Source organism: Spermophilus citellus (genome assembly GCF_964194105.1).
Source record: "Spermophilus citellus genome assembly, chromosome: 2".
In the NCBI taxonomy this organism is placed as follows: domain Eukaryota; kingdom Metazoa; phylum Chordata; class Mammalia; order Rodentia; family Sciuridae; genus Spermophilus; species Spermophilus citellus.
In genome coordinates this window covers 223,109,467-223,129,353 of record NC_138183.1, presented here as the reverse complement: position 1 = coordinate 223,129,353, position 19,887 = coordinate 223,109,467, and the positions used below count along the sequence as shown (strand labels likewise).

Genomic DNA, 19,887 nt, shown 5'->3' with positions numbered 1-19,887 from the left:
GATTTTAGCGGGAATGCCTTCAGTTTTTCTCCATTTAGACTGATGCTAGCCTGAGGCTTAGCATATATAGCTTTTACAATGTTGAGGTAAGTTCCTGTTATCCCTAGTTTTTCTAGAGTTTTGAACATAAAGGGATGCTGTACTTTGTCGAATGCTTTTTCTGCATCTATCGAGATGATCATATGGTTCTTATCTTTAAGTCTATTGATGTGGTGAATAACATTTATTGATTTCCGTATATTGAACCAAACTTGCATCCCAAGGATGAATCCTACTTGATCATGGTGCACAATTTTTTTGATATGCTTTTGTATTCGATTCGCCAGGATTTTATTGAGAATTTTTGCATTTATGTTCATTAGAGATATTGGTCTGTAGTTTTCTTTCTTTGAAGTGTCTTTGTCTGGTTTCGGGATCAGGGTGATGTTGGCCTCATAGAATGAATTTGGAAGAGCTCCTTCTTTTTCTATTTCTTGAAATAGCTTGAAAAGTATTGGTATTAATTCTTCTTTGAAGGTTTTGTAAAACTCCTCTGTATACCCATCCGGTCCAGGGCTTTTCTTGGTTGGCTTTTTCTATTTCTTCCCTTGTTATTGGTCTGTTTAAATCGTGTGTGTCTTCCTGCCTCAATCTGGGCAGATCATATGACTTAAGAAATTTATCGATATCTTCACTGTCTTCTATTTTATTAGAATATAGGGTTTCAAAATACTTTCTAATTATCTTCTGTATTTCTGTAGTGTCTGTTGTGATATTGCTTTTTTCATCCCGTATGTTAGTAATTTGAGTTTTCTCTCTTCTTCTCTTCGTTAGCATGGCTAAGGGGTCTGTCGATCTTATTTATTTTTTCAAAGAACAAACTTTTAGTTTTATCAATTTTTTCAATGTTGTTTTTGTTTCAATTTCGTTGATTTCCGCTCTGATTTTAATTATTTCTTGTCTTCTTCTATATTTTGCAAGAGACATTACTTTGGCTTTTACTTCAATGAGAATGCTCTCGTTCACCATGACAAGCCTATCCCAAGTATGACTAAATTCTACCACTTTTCCAAAATTGGAACCATGACATAAGGAAAGATTAAGTAAGCATTAATTGTTAACAGATATCATGTAAGTCTGTTAGAATTAACATTAAAACTGAAAACACATTAACCATGTTCAGTATCTTGTTGAGACTTTAAAATGCATTATAATAGGGATGGAAATGCAGTCCAGTAGTAGAGTGCACATCTAGTATGTAGAAGGCCTTGGGTTTCATCCCCAGCACCACACACACACACACACACACACACACACAAATTATTGCATAAATACTATTTTTTTCTGATTTACTGATACATGCTAGACAATTGTCAGTAAATGTGGGAAGAATTAGTGAGTGTTTTGCAAAATTTTAAGGTCTTTTTTATTCCCTCCATGTTTAATATTTCAGCTGCCAGAAAAGCTGAATTTTGTTTAGCCTAAGACAATGACTAGAAAATTTACTGTATGAAATAAAATTTCATAAAATAACTCCATTCTAGTAATTCCTGACTCTTTCATAGCCATGTTTACCTAAAAGGAAATTTAAAATGCAAATGACACCAACATTATTTATATATTTATTTTAAAGACTTCAAAAAATAAGATTATCTATAAAAATTAAGAGATCTATCAAAAAATAAGATTAAACATCTTTCTTTTGAGAAATACAACTTGGTGAATTTTCTCTGTAAATTTTAAGGCACAAATACAACTCCAGATTCTTTTTATTTTGGCATCTTACTGTATTTAAAGAAGTCTACCTTTAAACAGATGTGACACATAATAATTTTGGTTTCTTTCTTAGAAAATTAATTTCTGAAACGATCTTGTATATTATTTTGTGTTTCTAAGTATATCCATAAATCCTTTAAAATGTGCTATTGTAACCCTCGGGAAACTTCTTAGCTCTGATCCTACCACACTGGTCTCATGACATCACTTCCTTTATTGTAGATCTGGCGTGGATTTTCTTTCATTGTGTATTTGGCTCACTTACTGATGTGTTCTCTTCATCACTTTCTCATTTATTGACCCATGCAGCCATTTAATAAATATTTCCACATTTCCACTCTATGTATAGTACACAAGGATGAAAGACAGAAAAGAAATAGAGGGCACAGTTTTTCAACTTGGGGGAGGGGTGACAATAAAATATTTGAAATAAATAAAAAAAATAACATAAGAACTGTGAGAATTCAGAATAAAGAAATTGTTGGCTGAAGCTTTTTCTCCCCTTAATTAAATGCAAGTAGTAGTCCTATTAAGAGACTGTCATTTATGATGGCATACATTTTAACCTTTGCTGGAAAGTGATAAAAATGCAGAAACTTAAAGGAAAAATAAAAACGATGTTAGAGTAATTATATAATTTTAATAAAATTGTTCAACGAAATGCAGTAATTTCAAGGAATTTTATTTTATTTTTTCTGAAGAAGAATCACAGGATTGAAGCAAGTTTTAAGTTATACACATGTCCCTGAAGTGTTGAAAAACCTGTTCTCAAAGGGAGGATGAAATAAAATACTGCAAACAAAGTACTGAACTTTCAAGGGATATATCATTCCCTTTCCAAGATTCCACCCAGAGTTCTCTCATGCTCTTCTCTCTATTTCCTTCCCTAAATGCATTCTGACAAGGTATTTTAAAAGGTACTGCAGAGAACTATCAGGAAGCATATTTAGCAGTTTCATTGATGAAATCACTGGAAAAAGGGCCCAGCTTTGTATTCTGTTAAAGAAAAATATTTGTAATATCTACTTAAAGCCCATCAGGAACTTGACAGTCCATTTCTGTCCCTTTGTTTTTTCATTGTAAAAAAACAAAAATTGAATTTACAGGTTTGCTTTTCTAAAAGTATAAAAACAAAAACCAAACTTTAGCCTATGATATTTAAAACTTGATATAATGAGGCAACATATCACAGTTTATATCAGGGGATGGATGTTGTTCACATTCAATCATTTTAAAACAAGCTTTGAGTGTAGATAGCTATATTTGTGGAGAATATAATTTAACAAAATGAAGTAAGATCAAATCCACATAATGAGAATTATTTGAAAAGTGATTTCCTTTTGTTCTTGATTTATTGTTCGAATTCACTTACATTTCTCCAACTTCTTTATTTTAGTAGCCAAATGGAAATAAAAATTCATAACCAAATACAGCTTGGTCAATACCAGGTAATTGATCTATTAGCAGGGACACATACAGTAAGGTTGACTTTTTCCTGAACTACAAATGACAATTGTAAGCCTTTTTTCCTCAATTTTTCCCACTCAGTAAAATGATATGTGAATTTCCCATCAACTTTTGTAAAATCACACACTTGATTTTTATAGCATTAAATATCCTGTAATATGTGCCACTAAAATAGAAGGTATTATTATTCACAGTCTGTGTGCACATATTTAGATTCCAAATCATGTTTAAACTAGTTTGGTGGCTTTGATTGACTACCAGTTAGTCTGAAAAGAAGAAGAAAACCACGAAAGTTATTTGGCTGGTGATGATTTTTTTTTTTTGACTGATCAAATCAGCCCAAATCAGTCTAAAAATTCAAACCATTTAGATTAAAGGAGTGTTCTGTTAACTCAGAGAGTCAGGAAAACAAACCAAGCATTTCTTCAAAAATATGATTCTAGTGAGTGTTTGCTGTTGGGCTGCAAAACAAAAGAAAAACAAAACATAAAAGTGCCCCTTCACCCCATCTTTGGCATCCTTTAACATCAATGTCACTTGCTGTGATTTCTGCTAGGCAAGGAAAGACAATGTCCTTTCCATCTCAGCACATTTGACAAGTACCGACACTCTGGGCATGCTGTACAATAAAATAAATACATTAGTAAGACCATTTCCCCCTTCATTTCAGCCCAGGCATAAGAGATGGGTTATTTAAAATTCAAGTGCCAGGAAAGCCCATTGTAAAAGGGAAATATTTTCAAGTGAATTCCGTTTGATCTTTTTTTATAGGGGCTCCTTCCAGCCTCTCTCCCTTCCTCCCCAGGCCCTGGAAACCAATTAGTCTCAGCACAGAAGCCACAGACCAGGTTGAAATGGCTCCATTTTATTTTTAGGGGGTATAATTTCAGCCAGGGTCTAGTCAGTTGTCACATAGTATACTTGGCCCTCTTCTCTCTCACACACATACATTGGATTTATCTTTGGAGAATGCAGAGATCTCTGGGTCTGACTTCTGGAAGGGAATTACCTCTGGTTGCCATCCAAATCCTTTAGCTATGACAATGGTATAACATCACAAGGCAACCACATCTTTCACAGACAACCCGGCCAACCAAGTTTTCTAAAAATCTTCTCTCCCTTGTTTTCTTTAGCATTGCAGCCGGTTTTCCTTCCCTTATGACTTTACATAAAATTCTGAACATTTTCTCTTACATTTTCCAAAGTAGTAGAGAAAACTGGAGTAACTTCGGTCTGAAAATGCTTTTTAAGTGCTTACCTTTTGGGGAGGGGCAAAGTGCCCCAAAGACAAAAATGGGAACAATTGGTCTTTGACTCTCTTCACCTTACTATTCTGAACCTGCCTTAATTTATGGAGGTGAAAGGAGAAAAAAAAAAAAAAAAAAGATCTGTTGGGTTGGCCTTTTCTTTCTCAGGAACAACATGCAGAGAGAAAGGTGTGTGTGTGTGTGTGTGTGTGTGTGTGTGTGTGTGTGTTGATGATGATGATGATGATGAAAGGTTTAGGGAAAGGGAACACAGTATCTCCAGGAAAGCCTCAGCTTAGCAGATAGTAGGAAACCTCGGGTCGCCTTCCTGGTCTGAGCAAAGTGCCCCAGCCACTCCCCTTGCCCCCGCAGGGAGTTCTGCATCTTGGAGCGGTGCCAGGACCTCTGACAGTGCCTGGCGGGTCGATGGGTGGGGGCCCCGGGTGTTCTTTTTGCAGAAGACGCCTATCTGGGGGGATAACTCCCTATTTTCCCGGCGCTCTGTAGCCCGCCCCACCTTCCCGTCCCCTATCATTTTTTACGCTGATCACACTCATGATGATGAACTTGCAGCTCAGCTTCCTGCAGCCTGCTTGACCCGGGAGCACCAGCAGGCTGCCGGCCTCGCCCTCTGCTCCCTCCTCCCGCTCGAAACCCGGTGGCCTGGGGGCGCCGGTGGGGGTTCGAGTGGGCCGGGACTGCAGGAGGGGCGTGCAGGGGCACGGGGTCCCGCCGGGGAGCGCGCACGGAGCTGCGCCTCGGCCGCCCTGCTTCCTGGAGCTGTGCTCCTTTGACCCCAGTGGCAGTCCCTGTCACTGCACCGCTCGCGCTCCCTCTGGCTCGCCGCGCCCTCGCTCCCTCTTCTCGCCCCCTTGTTCGCTCGCGCCCCAGATCGAGGCTGCTCGGGTCCTTTCTCCCCCGCCTCCCTCTAGCGCCGCGCCCCCTGGTCCCCCGCCCCAGCTCGCGGCGGGACCTTCGGGGTCGAAGGTTCTGGCCCGCCCGCGCCCCTCGCCGCCCCCAAGCGCCCCCAGCGCTCTTCTAGCAAGCTCGGGCCGCTCGGCGATGGATCGCCTGCACACCGGGCGCTGAAGGCATCCCCGGGACCCGGAGCGCAGCCCGGGAAAGGTAATCCGCCTCGGGAAGGGAGGCGGAGGGCGGGGGAGGGGGAGGAGGCGGCCGGGCGCCCGGTGCCGAGCGCGAGAGGAAGGGAAAAAAAATGCACACACAAAGCGGAGCCCGGGTGAGAGGTGCCTTGTCAGAGGCGCGTGCGGCGGGGATCGGAGGCTGCCGACCGCGGCTGCCCCGGTGCCCCTGACATTGGCCGAGCGGGCAGTTCAGAACCTGGGAGGGCTTATTTTCAATCCCCAGGCGAAAGCGAATTCTTTTTTAGGAACTGTCTTCCCTCCTACTCCCCATCTTGCCCCTTTTCTCTTGTCCCCTCCCCCCAACCCTCGGCCCCCCGACCTCTTGGGGTCCCCACCTCACTGCCCCCTCCTCCGCCCGTATTTCTTAGGAGTGGATGTCTGCGAAGGACAGGGGCGAAAGCCGGGCAGCGGGGATGGGGGTGGGGACGAGGGTTCGGCGAGCTGTTTACTAGAAAGTCCTGGGGTTATGTGTTCGAGCCGCCCCGGCCTAGGCCCGGGTGCATTGTGTTGGCCCGAGCCCCAGGCGCCCGCGGCGTTCAGAAGCCAGGTGCAGTGGCTGGGAAGGCGCCGTGCAGCTTTGTGCTCCGGCTGCGCCCCGCGGCCACCCCCCGGGGCCGCCCGCGCGCGCTCTGCTCTCGAGCGGGGCTTTTTCTCACCCTGTCCCCGCGCCCCAACCTCACTCTCTGCCGCCGCCTCAGGTCTTCACGATCGTAGCCTGCGGAGCGACCCGGCGACCCGAGCTGGGGCTGGGGCTAGGCGGCGGGGGACGAGCAACGAGAAAAAGTAACCGTTGCCGCCTGATTTCTTCTCTACCGAGGCTGGAGTTTCTTTGCTATTTACACGTAACAAGGTTATCTTTGTAAAGCCTTTGAATTGCAGGGTTTTGCGGCCTAGGAGGTGAAGGGGGCATTTTTCTGAAGGTTCGGGAGGGGGTTGGAATCCATCAGCAAGAAAATAAATGATGCCTCAGTGGGGTTGATTTATAGCACGTTTACACCCACCCCCCAAACACACACACCCCAAATTAAGTGCGAATGCGGCTCATGAAAAATGTGTAATTGATTTGCGATGCTGCAAACAAATAAACACAAACAGGTCAGGGTGGAAAAAAAAAAACAAACAAAACTTTAACTGAAAAGAAAAGATTTCCAAAGAGGGGGGAAATCCGTGGCCTCCACATCCCCTTCCAATGCTCTCTGTCTCCCTCCTTTCTCGGTCGCTCGAGGAAGGAACCTGGAAGCCCCCGGGCATAGAGCAGGGAGGCGGCGGCTACTTGGGGCTCGGGCTCCGCTCTGTGGGTTCGGGGATGCCAGCGCGCCTGGGAGGCTGACGTCGGGGACGTGGGGCTGTGATGCCCCAACGAGGATGGCGCGGTGTCAGAACCATTGGCCACCGGTGGTCATCAATCAATTCGGGGCTGGGGAAGAGGGAGAGAAAAAAGACAGGCACCCGGCGGACCCCGGGGCCGCGAGCGCTAGCGCCAATAGTGCCAGCAGCGGCGGCAACAGCGGAGACGACGCGGTGGCAACCGGGACTGAGCGAGTAAGGCGAGCTGGTGCTTCAGGAAGGAAGGGGGAGCTATGACCCGGACCAGGCAGCCAGGAGCCGGGAGGGCAGGGCAAGTGTGTGTGTGTGTGTGTGTGTGTGTGTGTGTGTGTGCGCGCGCGTGCATGTGTGTGTGTGCAGTAGCTGAATCCCCTCTCCAACTGCCCACCCTCGATTTAAAACAAACAAACCAATCCAAAGTAGAGAATTCTGCGCCCACCCGCCCCACCATATATAGACTCCACGCGTTGTCAGAGGCGCGGGAGAAAAGTCTCGCCCGCCCTCTCCGCAAGAATGTGCCAGCCGGGTGTCCGCAGTGCTGGAGACAAGTTCAGGTGTAAGTGCAATGGGAGGGAGGGAGCTCTGTGGACAGAGGAACGTGGAACTCTATGTCAGCATCCCCTCCAGACTGGCGGAGGAGCCTTGGAGAAGGCATGTGTGCATCGCTCCCGCAAGCAGGGATGAGTAACTGGAAGTGGGCATAAAAGAGTAGAGGCGTGAGTCAAGAAAACAGTGGATCTGTGGATCTGTGAGGCAGAGGGAGGAGAGAGCAAAATTTGGCGGAGTTGGAACTGGCAAGTTCCAAAGTCCCTTCACGCTGTCGGGAGATGTTCTTGGGGCAAGTGATTAAAATGAGCATCCTTGTTTAAACAAGGAAACCGCGGGCTCCTTTCTCATAGGCTGTGCAGGGGTAGAGAGGTCAGGAGTTGTTGCTTTGAAACTTTCGGTAAATTTGACTTCTGGTGTCTAGGAGGTGGAGACAGTTATTTAATTCTTCAGTTTTTAATCCCTGTACTGCCAGCAGACTTTAAGAGATTTTCCAAGTAGATTCCTGGAAAAGAACATTCCTTGTTGTATAGCGTCAGGGACAGGAGAAGTGACTGCTGTCTAGGAAATGCAAAATGTGCTCACATGATTTTTTGAGAAAAGAAAATCAAACTAACAGCAGTGTGGATGTTTGGCAGTGTCAGTCCCTTTTAGGTTTTTCTTTAGGCGAATTGGCGTTTTGTCCTGGGTGCCTTTGTTTTGTGGAGCAAATGTGTTGAAATATAAAATGAAAATTAAGAAAATACTTTCTGTGAATATCGTGGTGGTGTAAGTGTGAAGAGGGTGAGATGCACCAAAATATGGTCATTTGGAAGGTTTTGCTACATACATATATGAAGCAAGGTGGTGCAGCCTCTTGATAATTTTAGGTAGTATGTCTTCTTGCAAGCTTTCCCCCAATTTTCATATGAAGAGAGGTGATTTTGCTGATTGTCCCTTGTCTGAGAGAGTTTACAAAAACAATATATAAAACAAAAAGCAGGCAAATAAATAGAAAACCCCAAATCCAATCTTTTCCTTGTGTCTGTGCTTAATATTCTTAAGATACGTTCATTTTGAGATATGGGTGGAGGTGAAAATAGCATTTAAAAAAAAATAAGTCTTTTCTTGACTTGTCTGTAAAGGTGCTATGAAAGTTTTGAAGCTCTCTGCCTCAGTCTGACATTTTCTTCAAAGGACTCCAGATTAAAGAAGATAGACGCCGCAGGTGCACTGTTTCGATAAAGCATTTGAAAGGGAACATGGCAAAGATGAATTCAAATGAGGTGCCAACCACCCATTTAGCCCTTCAGAGTTCCAGGGGCCTGTGCTTGCTGATGAAAAGATGTTCTATTTGTCTTGCTGGGGCAAAGGTGCAAAGAGGCACAGATATTCACTGACAGAAAAGGCAATCTGTAGGTTGATGTTAGGATGGAGAAGACTGTTTAGGAATGTGGCTTGATTGCTTTCTAAGTTCTGTTTCTTCTAGGTTTCAAATAAGAGAACTTGGGAGGGTATCATGCTACCCACTTCAAGACATTGCATAGAAATTTAAATGTTAAGTTTGTATATTTTATTTGTAGGCCACATTCTGTTTAATGAGTTTACTCCAGAAACATTTAAACTTTTTCTGGCACGGAGTGTTACTCTGGGGTCACAGTGGTCTAGACATGAATTTGGTTTCTTTTGCCTCTGAATGTTCTGTATTTCACACAATAGACATTGATGGAAAGAACATAAGAATTGCCAAGTAATTTTTATACCACTCTCTAATTTATGCAAACACTAAGTTCTCGTAGTCTGAAAATGTGTATTTTTTTCCCCTCTGTGCTTTGATGGCTAACATTCTTTTTAATGACAGTCATTTCTATAACAGGAAGATGTTTTCATTTGTATTTACTTTTCAGCGCCACGCAATTATGCAGCTCTGCGCTTCAGTGGTGTCTCAGTACTTTGTGTCTCAAAAGAGAATTACAGTACTTAGAACAGGACTGCAATTTGAAGCAGGTGTTGTGTTTTACTGTTATGCAAAATAACAGTAAAATATAATTGTGGGGAAAATTAAGGAAACAGCTGCAAACTTGGTATGAAAACTGCTACATTATGATTTGTAAGCAGTTCTTATAGATATCTTACATCAGAGGAGCAGGCAAAGATTTTAATTTAGTTAATCCCACTGGCCTGGGTGTCTATCAACTGGTGCTTAAAGGAGTCATACCTCTCATGAAGTCAGGAGGAAGAAAGAGAACCCAAAGTGACACTTTAAAATGCCAGAGCACCAGGGATTCATCTCTTGGCATTGCAGTTGCACGTTAGGAACACAGACAAGGTTTATTTAGATGGCTTTGCTAATATGAAGAAGCCAGTGATTTGAGTAGAACGTTGCGGAATTTCTTAGCCCAGCTAGCATATGGAGGACTACACAAGCCCCGGGTTGTAAAATAATAAAATAAATGGCCTATGGCAGGCCATCTGCCTTTTGCTCGATATTTAAGGTGTTTCATGCCAAATTTAAATCTAATCTTATTATTCTAAATATTTTTATTCGAGATAGCAGCTAAGATTTCTGGAGCTTAATGGTGCACATGGCAAATGTATTCTGATGCATAGCAGTTAAAGTAAGAGTGCTAGTTACCCAAGGGTTACCAAAGGGAGTGCTTCCCACTTCTCTTCTGAACTCATCAGTTTTAGCAGCTTCCATGCAAGAATTTGCTTTCCCCAGTCTTTTGCACCCTGCCGTAAAAATAGACGCCTTCATTTCTCAATCCAATGTGGCAAGTAATACATGGACATTTATGAAAAGAATGAGAACTAATGGGATTTTTTAAAAAGATGAAATCAACTAGTGAGAATTATGCAGCACCAAGATGCAGTCAGGACTAAGCTCCCTCACTGGTCCATCAGGGCTGGGAGAGGGGAGGTAACGAATGGCATCCAAAGTGGTAGTTCAGCCCTGGATGGATGCCTTTGGCCTTTTCCTGAGTGAACCAGAGTGTTTAAAGAAACCGTACTACATTTAGCAAGAAGGATTTACCTTACCATCAAGTTCTTGGCCAGAGAGAAATGCTTATGCATCCTAGGCATTATATATGTTGGGACTGCAAGTGAAAGAAAAGTCACGTGTTAACGTGTGAGTGTTAATATAAGTATTATAGTCATGCCCAGGTGTCTGTTATAAGCACAGGATTTTTATTTACATTTGTCATGGTGGTATATAGATCTTTGAAGCATGGAGATTTCAAGTGATTATGTGACACCAACTTTGTAAAAACCAAACATTCCAATTAGTGGGGAAGGCTTGGAAGAGTCTTCACTTTGAGCACAAACCATTTATAGCTAGACACCATGGCAACTGCGGATTTGCCCCTTCAGTAATTCACGTTAAGTGCCATAATTATAATTAAAGAGGAAATCTTAGGTTGAACTCCATTGAGATGATTTAGTAGCATCCAGCAATGTCAAATACAGTGTAACGTCCACTCTGAAGTACGAGCAGGGTAGAGAGTTGGGATCAGTGGTACCTACAAGGCAACAACATTGATTCACATTTTTTCCTGAACCAATTTTGTGTCTAGATGTCAAATTTAATATCTCTGAGCATCTTATTTCTCTTTGTTCTTATTATATATACACACACATATATATATTTTTTTCTTCTAGAAACACACAGCGGTATTGATGAGTAAATCCTTGGATTCAGAGGTTGGCTGAAACGAACCATGCCTGCTTCCATCTTTTGCTCCAGAAAGTTGTGAATTGCTCATGCCTATAGGGAGGAAGGATGGCACATGGGATTCCTTCTCAAGGCAAAGTTACCATAACGGTGGATGAATATAGCTCAAACCCCACCCAGGCATTCACACACTACAACATCAACCAGAGCAGATTCCAGCCGCCACATGTACATATGTAAGTATTGCTCATGAACTTAAAAAAAAAATTAACAGTCAAGAGTATAGAAGTAAAATAAGAAAGAAAACCATTCTCTTCTAGCATTCTGCTAGGGAGAATTAAAAAGTAAATGATTTACAGAACAGATGGGTATCTGTGGTTCCAAATACAGCCCAGGAGAAATCCCTTACATTTGCGTAACAGTTCAAATTTTAGAGCACTTGCAAGCATAGTTTGACATTGGATATTCAAAGCCTTTGAAGGGTTATGGTTGGTTGTCTGCATTTTGTAGATAAGAACAGAGAGGTTAAGGTATTTTCTTAATGTTGCACAGGGAATTTTGGCAGCATCTCCTGACCCCTATTTCAGTTTGTTTTGCCCTGTATTACTTGCTTCCATAATGAAATATTTCTTTAAAATTTGTGTAGTTTTTTTCCCACACCTCACCCCACTACCCCTTTACATTCAGCTGGGAAATAGGCCTAATTGGAACTAATTGTCCAGCTACTGCTAAATCCATTGTCTTGCCTGTTGCTAGTGAAACGTGTGCTGCATGCTGCAGGCCTCAAACAATACCGGGTAACAAAGGATTAAGGGACAGTGGAACAGTTGGTTCCAGGAATTGTACTTTTCTCCCACTCCCTAATACTGCTTAAGTCCTGTCTGAGGTTTAAACTGTTTAAGAAGTAAAGTGTGGGAGAAACCCAGAGGCAAGGATTTCGCAGCACCTGGTTGCACACCAACTCTTTTCTGGTCTTCTGCCACAGGATGTGCTGGGCTTTCAGCAGAAGGGGGCCAAAGGTCACCATCTCTTTGTTTATTCAAGGCCTGGTGCTCATTCTCTATGAGACCCTTCCGATGTCTAACATGAGTCTTTCATAGTAGGACTAAACCTCTTTGAAAACTATTGTATAGTCAAGATAGAAGGGAGGTTAGGACTCTGTTGACTGTTTTTACCACTCCTGGAAGAATTGAACTCTGAGCATGTCCAAGTCACAACCTCCTTCTTTAGTAATTCTTTTATGTGGGCATTTACAAAGAGAGTAGAACTGCTACTGCCCCCACCCCACCACAAATCCTCTCAAATTCGGAAACACTAACCAAACATAAAGGCATTGCCCTTGACTATCTTGATATTAGTATAAATACTAGGATGTTGCTTTGTGAGGATATTCTAAAGAGCCACTCAGTAGCCTATGATAAAATTTATGCAAAGTTGGAAAACTAAAACACCATGCCTGAATAATAAAGAAAAAAGAAAAGAAAAATAAGAAAAATCATTGCAAATGGTTAGTGCTAAACTATTTAAAAGAATTTTATACTTTAAATTAGAATTGGTTCACGATTATGAAGGATTACTAATGTGATTTTAAGGAAGAGTTTTTAAGGTGAATAAGATTTGTCTTTGTTCAGATGGCTTTTCTGAACAATAAATATGTGGTCATTTCAGATACTCTTTTTATTCTGTTTCTATGCATTTGACTTTCTTGTTTTTGTTCTGTTTCTATGCATGTGTTTTAAAATTTGTACGACCCATATTTTTGGATACTTACTTTTAATTTGGTTTTGCTGGTGTGACATTGTGTATGAAGGAATCACAAAGAACTTGGTGAATCCTGTTTCCCATCTGGCAGGAGAAGCTATGATTTACCCAGATTCCTGGGAAATGACTTGACAGGGAGGCTCAGCTTGGTCTTCAGGGCTGCAGACATCTGCCCACTTATTCTTGGTCGTAGATTCCACTGATGACCGATGAATGCACAGGGCTATTTTAAAATCACGTAACCTTAGAAATGTTCTGCTTAGATTTAGCCATGAAAAATTGGAAGGATCAAATTATACTCCTTTTTTTGGGGAAAAAATAAAAGGCCTGAGAAATGAGATTTGCAGTGGCAACTTAGATAGCTGTGTAACCCTTTTATCATACTTCCAACCTAGGAACAGAGGCGTCTTCCAGAGGCTGGTTGCCACATGCCTTTTTTCTCTTTTATTACCAGTGGGTTTGCCTTCTTACACTCTGCTACAGCCACTCAAGTTGTCACACTGACACCTGAGCACACCTGGGGCTCTCTACCTCTTCTCATAGGTACAATGTGTTTTATCTGATTATCATATGCCTCAAAGCCAGTGTAGACTCCTGCTCTTACATGAAGCCTCTTCTTCCTCTTTCTTCCTAATCCAAAATGACTGTGCCTACCCAACAGGACACCCCATTACTTGGCATTTATTTCATATGACTTGCATTATTTTTCTTCAGATCTCTTTCTCTAATTGGCTCATCTACATGATTTAATCCTTAAAGTGGGGATTGTACTTCTGAGCAGGTGACAGATGTTCAGATACACTGATCGATCAATTGATTGGATTATGTATTGAGGTGAGAAATTGTGATTGATGCTTGGAGATTTTCATTGGAATTTTTCTGTCTTGACCTTTTGACTTTGTATGTGTGTTTTGTCAGGAAGTTGACTCACCTTTTCATTGCCTTTCCTTTTCCTTGCAAGAGCCTGCTTGATCTTGTTTTGCAGGCCTGAGGACCTGGCACTATGAGGGCCCATAGTAGATGTTCAGTTATCTTCATTGGATAGAATCATGTTATATTTCTGCACGTGCTGTATTAAAGAGCATTGCTCTTAATCTAAATAGAACTAAAGTGGCTTGAAAATACATATGAAATATTTAGTCTAAAAACTTCAATTTTTTTTTTGAAAATTTCAACATGTTTTGGCAGAAATTTGCTCCTTTCCCTAAATGTATTTTGTCTTGTGCATTTGAGTGTTTGCTCATTTATTTTGCTCAGGATTCTTAAAACATTTGCTTTTCTTTTTCACTTAACACCTGAGGTCTACGAAGACCTGTGACAGATGACCTAGAGTAGAGTTAAAATCTTGGCTTCTTTAATGACCCCTTGTTTTCTTTTATACAAGTTCGTGGTGGTATAGGTAGGGTTGTCTCATCTTAATTAAAGAATATCTCATTTCCCAATTAATTCAATTAGTCCTTACTCAGCTTTGTGACTGACCCTGGGCAATTCATTTACTTCCCCTCTCCAGGCCTCAGTTTACTCCCATGTAAACATTAGTGCACCAAATAACAGTTAAGGAACTTTTTTTAGCTCTGACTTACTAAGATTGCAATTAAGACAGGGCTTATTTGCAGGTTGTTGCTGGGGTGAGGAAACAAAGCTAAAGAAGACCTGGTCCCCACGTTGCCGATCTCAGAGCTGCCATTTCATCTGGTTAGAAGAGGTTTTGGTTTAGTTTTTATGCAGTTTTTATTTCAGTTCTGACAAGATTGTTAGCAGGCTTTCTGAGAACCATGGCCTTGAATCTGCTTGTGACTTAGGGTAGGTTTTTTTTTCCCCCTTAAGAAAGCAAGCCTATATGACTTTGGAAAAGAAAATCAAAGCACAGCTGGAGTTCACAGACCAAAATTTAGCCTAGAATTTGTGTCCCTGCTTACTCAGACTCTTGATCATACTAATAGATGTGATGATTGAAGCCTAACAATTAGCAGGGCTTCGTTTTTCTACAACCCCTTCATCTTTCAAGCAGAGTGTTGAGAAAATTATTTTGTATTTTTAATGATGATGGGAGGAGATGCTGAAGGAGCCAATGGAAGTCTGGAAATGCCATGAAGATTTTTTCTGCATGTTTTTAATGACTTTAGGCCTAATAAAATAAAATCGCTCTCAGTTTTCCCATGAAAGTCCCATGTTATGAGAAACCCTTCAGTCCCCCACACACCATGGTGACTACTTACCCTATGAGTGAGGATCATTGCTCTTTTTTTTTCTTTAAGGATTGGCCATGGGGAGGTTCAAAGTAAATTTTATTTTCAGTTTTAGCTTCTTTCCTTGTCTCTGTTTTTGACTGCTGACAGCTCTGGAAACTTAAATAGCACTTGCTTTTACCCTGGATCTGTGAAGGCAGTGTCACAGAGTGGTCACCTTACTAGTGGAATCAGTTGGCCAGGTGTGAAACCTGGTTACACCACCTACTGGCTCTATCATCTACCACAGAGAAAAGTCACTTCCCTGAGCTTTCTTGTTCCATGTGTTAAATGGGATTGATGAAAGTAATGCCTGTCTCCAAAGGTTGCTGGGGGGGGGGGATATAAAAGCATAGGAGTGTCCAGTGGACTCAGGTTTACCTGTTATCATTAATCATTATTTTATTCAATTCCGAGCTTTTAATTCAAATTGTCTCCACCCATATTGAAAATTGGGGATTGTTAATGAAGGAATAAATAAAAGTCACTGGTGAGTTTTGTCCTGTCTTTCTCAAGGAGCCATTATCAGAAGATGCCATGGAGACTTTTCTAGGTGGGATTTTTGGGTGGTTGGGGTCTGCAGGTGTCCTGATGTACAGCCTAGGAGGATCTCACTTACTTCCAATTACTCCCTGAGAGTAGCAGTTCCAAGGGGGAAGGAATTCTGTCAGCCAAGTGCTCCCTTTTGCCTCAGTGGAATGAATGACAGTGGCCTTCCTCCTCCTGGGGTGGATCCTTGGAACCCTGTGCCCTGCCTGGTCAGTGTCTCAGGTTCCCCGCTGATATCTGTGTTTCAAAAAGTTGATGGTCATGATCAGGATTGAATGCTTAGGCTGAAGAAGGAAGACACGGTAGGGGAGAATGTGGCGTGAAGTCAGACATTTGTATACAAGTGTGATCATGCCCTTACTGGCTTGGTCAGGTGACGATGGAGAATCAGGATCTCAGTTTTTTTTTAATGAGGTTTAAGACGGTTGTGAATATTAAATGAGATGACGCATATGACGTATAATCATGAAACAGGGCACTTAATGAATCGATGTTGTGATCATATCCTAGGTTTTAATAGCTGGTGAGCATGATATAAGTATTAATTTTTTCTTTCCAAAATGCTTGGCTGTGTAAACCTGACATGTCCAATGTGTGTTCTTGTTGCACTGTGTAGCAGACATCAGTGTTTGCTGAGCATCGTTGATCAAAAATGAACTTTCAAGGATGCTGAGTGATCATTCCATGCCAAATTCTTACAGGGTTTTGTTTGTTTGTCTGATCTGAGGTTTCATTCTTATCCAGTTCAAGAATGTGGTAGGAAGTCAATGTTTGTTTCAGGTCTGTATTAGATATCCTTAGTTGAAAAACAAAGTTACAGGAAAGTATTATAGAAAAATGCCATTTGGTCAAAAAAAATGCATGCTTATATATGTAAAAGTATGAAGAAGGATTAATAACAACATTATTGGTGAATATTTAGGGAATAAGTTTGGGAATAAGTTTCAGGGAAGGAGTGTTGTGTAATGACCTTTCACTTTTTATTTTATATATTTTTGTATAATTTAAATTGTTTTTATAACAACAAAGTGATAATCTTAAAAAAACACCTTTAAAAAAATAATGATAACAATTTAGCTAGTGTCCAAGTTCTGGTTTGTCAGCAAGGTTTGAATTAAGGATCTTCAGTTTTATGATACAATCAAAGAATAGGCCCATACAAGATATGGTGGCATATTCCTATAATCCCAGCTACTCAGGAGACTGAGTAGGGAGGTGATTGAGCTCAAGAGTTTGAGATCAGCCTGGGCAACATAGAGTACAGCTCAAAACCCAAACAAGAAAAACAAAAAAACCTTCCAAACTAAACCAAACCAAATCAAAATGAAAAACAGCAATAACAAATAATACACAAAGCAAAAGCCAAGGAATAAATCCAGGCTATTTGTTGGCTCAATAGAATTCAACTTGCTCACTTCTTAGACTTATAACAAAAGGGAGGTTTTTAAAGAAGTATCTTTGAATCCAGTTTTGGAACCCAGCAGAGGGTATGGTGTCAGGAAGCAGATATAACTGCAGTGGACTCCTGACAGTGTTGGAGAAACCCGGATTCTGGCCCTGTGGTGGTCACTGTTAATTAGCTCTGTAATCTGAGCAAGTTGGGCCTCTCTGAATTTTGGGTTCATTACCAATGACCTATAGCATGACCTATAGCATCATCCTCTTTCCTGATTGTCTAGAATTTTTTCTATTTCTCTTCTTTTCTTCTCTCTACTCAAAATTAAGAACAACAACCCCACACCCTTAGTGAGATTCCATAGGGAAAGAATATGTTAGTGAGACATCATGGGGATGTGGTCCGGGAGAAGAGAAATGATCTCTATCTCTCACACAGGAAAGAGTAATAGCAACAAATGAATGAAGGTCTGGGGCTCTATAAAATGGCACTTCACTAACAAGGTAGAAATTTATCCTTTGCTACAGAGCTGGGCTGCATTAGCTGTTTGGGAAAAAAAAAAAATTCTAAACACACATTTCTCTCTTGGTAAGCCACTTTCTCATTCTCATTACAAATTTATCACTGGCCTGCACATTAGCATGGCCATAATTTTTTTTAATGTTTTCAGTCTGAAATTTGTCTTGGAGATACTGAATGGCCCTTTTAGCTTGCACTCATATATAAACACAGGGTATTTTTCTTTTCCTCTCTCATTTCTTTTTGAAAATAAGTTCTTTTTCCCATACACTCCCTGAGGGTACCGTCTTGTGGTCCGTGACAGTTGGACTTGGTTTTAGAGCCGACTTTTTCTCCCATTTTTCTGTAGATTTCTTTGTTTACATTCAAGCATTAAAAAGGCAATCCAAAATTAGATTTGTTTTTTGTATCCATATGGATTTATTCTTAGACTCCTAGCTGGATGGTGGATCAGTGGGTAGTGATTTGTTGTTTTGTTTTGTTTTGTTTATTAGCTACTCGACTTTCAGGGAGGTTAAAGAATTTTGACACATAAAATGGATCCTTTGTCTTATAGGTTATATCTGGATTTCAAATTCTGAAATGGTTACCTACTTCCTAGTGATACAGAAAGATCATAGAGAAAGTGTGGCCACAGCAGTGGATGACCAAGGTCTAACACTGGGGAACCAGAAGATTGCTTCCCTTGGACTGAATCTTTCTCCTTCTTTACATAACCTTTTTGTTTTAAACTTCTTTTATGGAGATGTTTTGATAAAGTGGCAAGAAAACCTAAACAGGAAGCAATGCACTAGGTACTGTGCATTTGAGACATATTCAATTTTAATTCTGAGATTTTAGAGCCTACCAAAAAGAGATTTTAAGATGTCAAAACAAAGCTAATGACACTTAACCTATCCCATCTTGCACAACACACTTTAGGTAGTTCTGATCTGTTTCCAAAATGGGGGGGGGGGGGAAGCTCACTGCAATTTGGATTGTTCAGTGTGTTTTTCTTTCTTTTCTCTATTTCCTTAGCTCTCTCCTCCTCATGTATTTCTCCCCTTTAGACTCTCATAGTGTACTGGAAACTAGACTTTTCAGTAGCTGTCCTGGCCTTGATGGGCTATTATTTTGATATCAGTATGGGAAAAACTGCCGCACATTTTTAGACCACCATGGTAGTCAGTCTCTCTCTCTCTCTCTCTCTCTCTCTCTCTCTCTCTCTCTCTGTCTCTTTTTTTCAACATGTAAACGTACTCTTGGAGGTTCTGTGTGGAAATACTAATTTTGCATGGAGGAAACGGTTGGATTTGTTGGCCCTTGCATTGTTTGGATCTGCATATTGTTGTATTTTGCATTATTTTTTTTTCTTTTTCTTCAAATTCTGTCCTCATAAAAGGGTAAAATATTTTTGGTATATAATAAAATGTATTTTTGCAAGTTTTTCATTTTTTGTTCCTTATCATCCATCAAAAAATAAGCTTCTCTAGTTGGTTTAAATTATTTGGTGCAGTTTTTATTTTGCATTAAAGCTGTCAAAACTGTTAAAAAAGAAAAAGAAACTAATATGGCCATTCAATACAGAAAACAGTTACATTTTTAGGACTTGATAGTGTTGAGGTTTAAAATTCTGAGTGGGAATTAGACCATTTGTGAGGTTCCTTGGTCACAGTGGCTTCTTTAAAAGATTGCAGGACTCTGCTCAAACCCATTTATTTCTTGTACAGCCAGCCTCTGAAACCTTCCAGCTCAAAGATTTGATAATTCTTGGATTAGACAAATGTCTTTTTCCATCTTGCTGTGGGCTTTTTTGGCATTTATATTGATTGGCTAAAAAATGAGGCTTCCTTGTACTTGGTTTGAAATATTTGTGCCGTAGACCGAGTTTCAAACCTCTTGCATGTTGTACACTTAGTTTAAAATGTGTTTTGAACAGACTTAAAGCGGAAATCAAGAAAAAAATTAAATCTTCCACCAGCTAAGCAGCCTCAGCATGCTTCCCTAATTTCCTGAAAGGTTTAGCCTTTCACGATGACATAGACATTTTACCAGCTCTATTTAAAGTCTTGAGTTGGGGATTTTATTTTCTTCCCATTTTGATTCATTTTGCTCTGCTCTAAGACTTCCGAGATAACCATAGAAGCCTGTCAAACTGTATGAGTTTTTTAATCACAAAAATGATTTTCTTTGTTTTTATGATTTTATATTTAATATATTTTACTTTTAAAAATTTTTTGACTTTTGTGTCTTGGACCTGCTTGTTTATTGTTATGGTCTAAATTTTGTATTGCTTCAAAATTCATATGCTGAAACC

At 40.9% G+C, this 19,887-nt stretch overlaps 1 protein-coding gene across 6 annotated transcripts in view; it reads left to right on the top strand.

Annotated features, from left to right (window-relative positions):
- Positions 1-5,058: 5,058 nt before the first annotated feature.
- MPPED2 (metallophosphoesterase domain containing 2) overlaps positions 5,059-19,887 on the top strand; it is a 179,303-nt gene continuing 164,474 nt past the window's right edge. Inside the window, exons 1-2 of one of the 6 annotated variants that reach the window (XM_081278861.1) lie at positions 5,060-5,594; positions 11,126-11,374. In XM_081278861.1, the coding sequence (XP_081134987.1) occupies positions 11,247-11,374 (128 nt within the window). In that variant the 5' untranslated portion in view covers positions 5,060-5,594; positions 11,126-11,246. Of the gene's footprint in view, positions 5,595-5,724; positions 6,465-6,518; positions 7,157-7,193; positions 7,497-11,125; positions 11,375-19,887 lie in introns of those variants that run through there. The other 5 variants (XM_081278862.1, XM_081278863.1, XM_081278864.1 and 2 more) reach the window with 5 other exon arrangements.